This window comes from Dasypus novemcinctus, chromosome 12, assembly GCF_030445035.2.
Source record: "Dasypus novemcinctus isolate mDasNov1 chromosome 12, mDasNov1.1.hap2, whole genome shotgun sequence".
Lineage (NCBI taxonomy): Eukaryota > Metazoa > Chordata > Mammalia > Cingulata > Dasypodidae > Dasypus > Dasypus novemcinctus.
Window position 1 is genome coordinate 27,927,970 of NC_080684.1, and position 2,469 is coordinate 27,930,438.

General features: G+C 33.5%; 1 protein-coding gene across 1 annotated transcript; it reads left to right on the forward strand.

The window, feature by feature from the left end:
• Positions 1-1,083: 1,083 nt before the first annotated feature.
• On the forward strand, positions 1,084-2,016 carry LOC101413686 (olfactory receptor 6C6-like). Its single transcript, XM_004482617.2, has one exon. The coding sequence runs from the start codon at positions 1,084-1,086 to the stop codon at positions 2,014-2,016; it is 933 nt and encodes a 310-aa protein (XP_004482674.2).
• The last annotated feature ends 453 nt before the right edge of the window (positions 2,017-2,469 follow it).

Genomic DNA, 2,469 nt, shown 5'->3' on the forward strand with positions numbered 1-2,469 from the left:
TTTTAAAAGCTTATGGGCCAAAAAAGAAAAAAAGAAACTATTAATATCAACTTATTGAAAAAATATAAAAGATTTATTTGAACAATTTCAAATGAATAAAAAAGGAAAAGATCAATTATGTGATACTATTTTTTTTCCTGTTATAGCTTATATGCAAAGAAAAAGGGGAAAAGAAACAAAAAGAAATTCTTTTGAATATTGTCTGGAAATTCTGAAAACTGGATAAGACAAAGAAATTTTGCTCATATTCAAGCAAATGAGTAAGAAAAAAATTAGAATTACTAACTATGGCATGATGTTACAGTACTAGGTATTGGCAAGAACTGCAACTAGTGCTTAAAATGATAATTTTCAAACTAAATGTTATAGTTCTAAATGTAATTTGCAAAGTTATACAGAAAAATAATAATGGACCATTGTAAACGGAATGAAATAAAAAGGAAGATAAACCATAGATATCAATTTAAGTTTATCTGCTTGTATGTTTTATTTGCTAAGTCATGCAGATTTGAGCTATGGTTAACAATTTGCTGGGACATTAAATCATGAATCTAAAGGCCACTAATAAAGCAAACAATGAATGAAAAATGGAGTTAGGATGAATAAGCAAACAGATGTAGTTAGAAAAACTGAAGAAAAGTCATAGCAAAAACAGTAATAAAGGAAATATAAAATGGAACTTGGTGATGCCTACATTGAATCAACAAAATATTTGAGAAAGTATTAAATGCAGAAATGAGAAAACATGAAATATTTAAATACTCTATTGGATATCCATTTGCAAGATCGGACATAGATCAAGTAACAATTACTGAGCTAAATTTCAAATGACTGATATACTCTTAGTTAGTAAGTAGGATTATTCAGGTCTAAATAAGAGAAGAATCTGTCAACATTCTTATAAAGAAAACTGATGGATTGGAGGATGTTCATTTTGATGAACTCTAAGAGCATTTGTGAAGACATTTACACCGAGTTAAGTTTTAAAATATGGAGCTTTCTAATATTCAGAATGAAAATAAAATGCTTCCTAGATGTATTATTAATTTTTATTTTCTTTACATTTAATAGGGCAAAAGAGAAATGAAGAATCAATCATTAGAGATAGACTTTATTCTGCTCGGACTGACAGAAGACCCTCGGCTACAAATTGTGATTTTCCTTTTTCTATTTCTCAACTACATGTTAAGCCTAACTGGGAACTTCATCATCATCCTCCTCACTCTGCTGGATCCCAGACTCAAGACTCCAATGTATTTCTTCCTCCGAAATTTCGCCTTCTTGGAAATTTCATTCACAACGGTCTGCATTCCACGATTCTTGATAACCCTTCTGACTGGAGACAAAACAATTTCCTATAATGGTTGCGCTACTCAATTGTTCTTTTTTCTTTTATTAGGAGTTACAGAATTTTACCTTCTGGCTGCCATGTCCTACGACCGCTATGTTGCCATCTGTAAACCTCTGCACTACCAGATCATCATGAACAGCAAAGTGTGCTACCAGCTAGTCCTCAGCTCCTGGATAACTGGATTCCTAATCATCTTCCCCCCTTTGGTTTTGGGACTGAAACTGGATTTCTGTGCCTCCAAAATCATTGATCACTTCCTATGTGACTCTTCTCCTATCCTGCAGATTTCTTGCACAGATACTCGCCTCATCGAGTTGATGTCTTTTGTCTCAGCTGTGGTGACACTTGTGGTCACGTTGCTGTTAGTGGTCCTCTCCTACGCGTACATCCTCAACACCATCCTAAAATTCCCCTCTGCTCAGCAACGAGCAAAGGCCTTCTCCACCTGTTCCTCACACATGGTTGTTGTCTCTATTACTTACGGAAGTTGTATCTTTATGTACATGAAGCCCTCAGCAAAGGAAAGGGTGACTTTAACTAAAGGTGTCGCTGTGCTTAACACCTCTGTTGCTCCTTTATTGAACCCCTTCATTTACATCCTCAGGAACCAGCAGGTGAAAGAAGCCTTCAAGACATGCTTCAAAGATTTTATTTCCAAAAAATAAATGAGTTAAGTCTTCACTCGTAGAATAAAGGCCCAGAGATAGTTGCACATAAATAATATTGGAAAAACGATTTAGTAAAAATCATCAGAAACCATGTATCCAGAAAACAACACTTGTAGGGCACATAACAATTCATACTATGTAACATACACTCAGATTATAAATAAAGGAAAGACTTCAGTGAGCAGACAATATAGAGCAATCATGTGTAATGTGAAAAGACTGAATCCTTTACCCTAAATTAGAGAACAAGGAAATGATGCAACCTGTCTTCAATAAGTAGGAAAAGAAAATATAAGTGTTGTCAAAGCAAAAGTAAACTATATTTATTGGTTATGGAGAAGCCACTACTAAATTAACAAAAAAATTTAGAATGAATTAATAAATTTATGAGGTGACAAGTTTCAAAATAAGAGTGAAATTCAATTTTATCTTTCTATACTTGCAATTAAT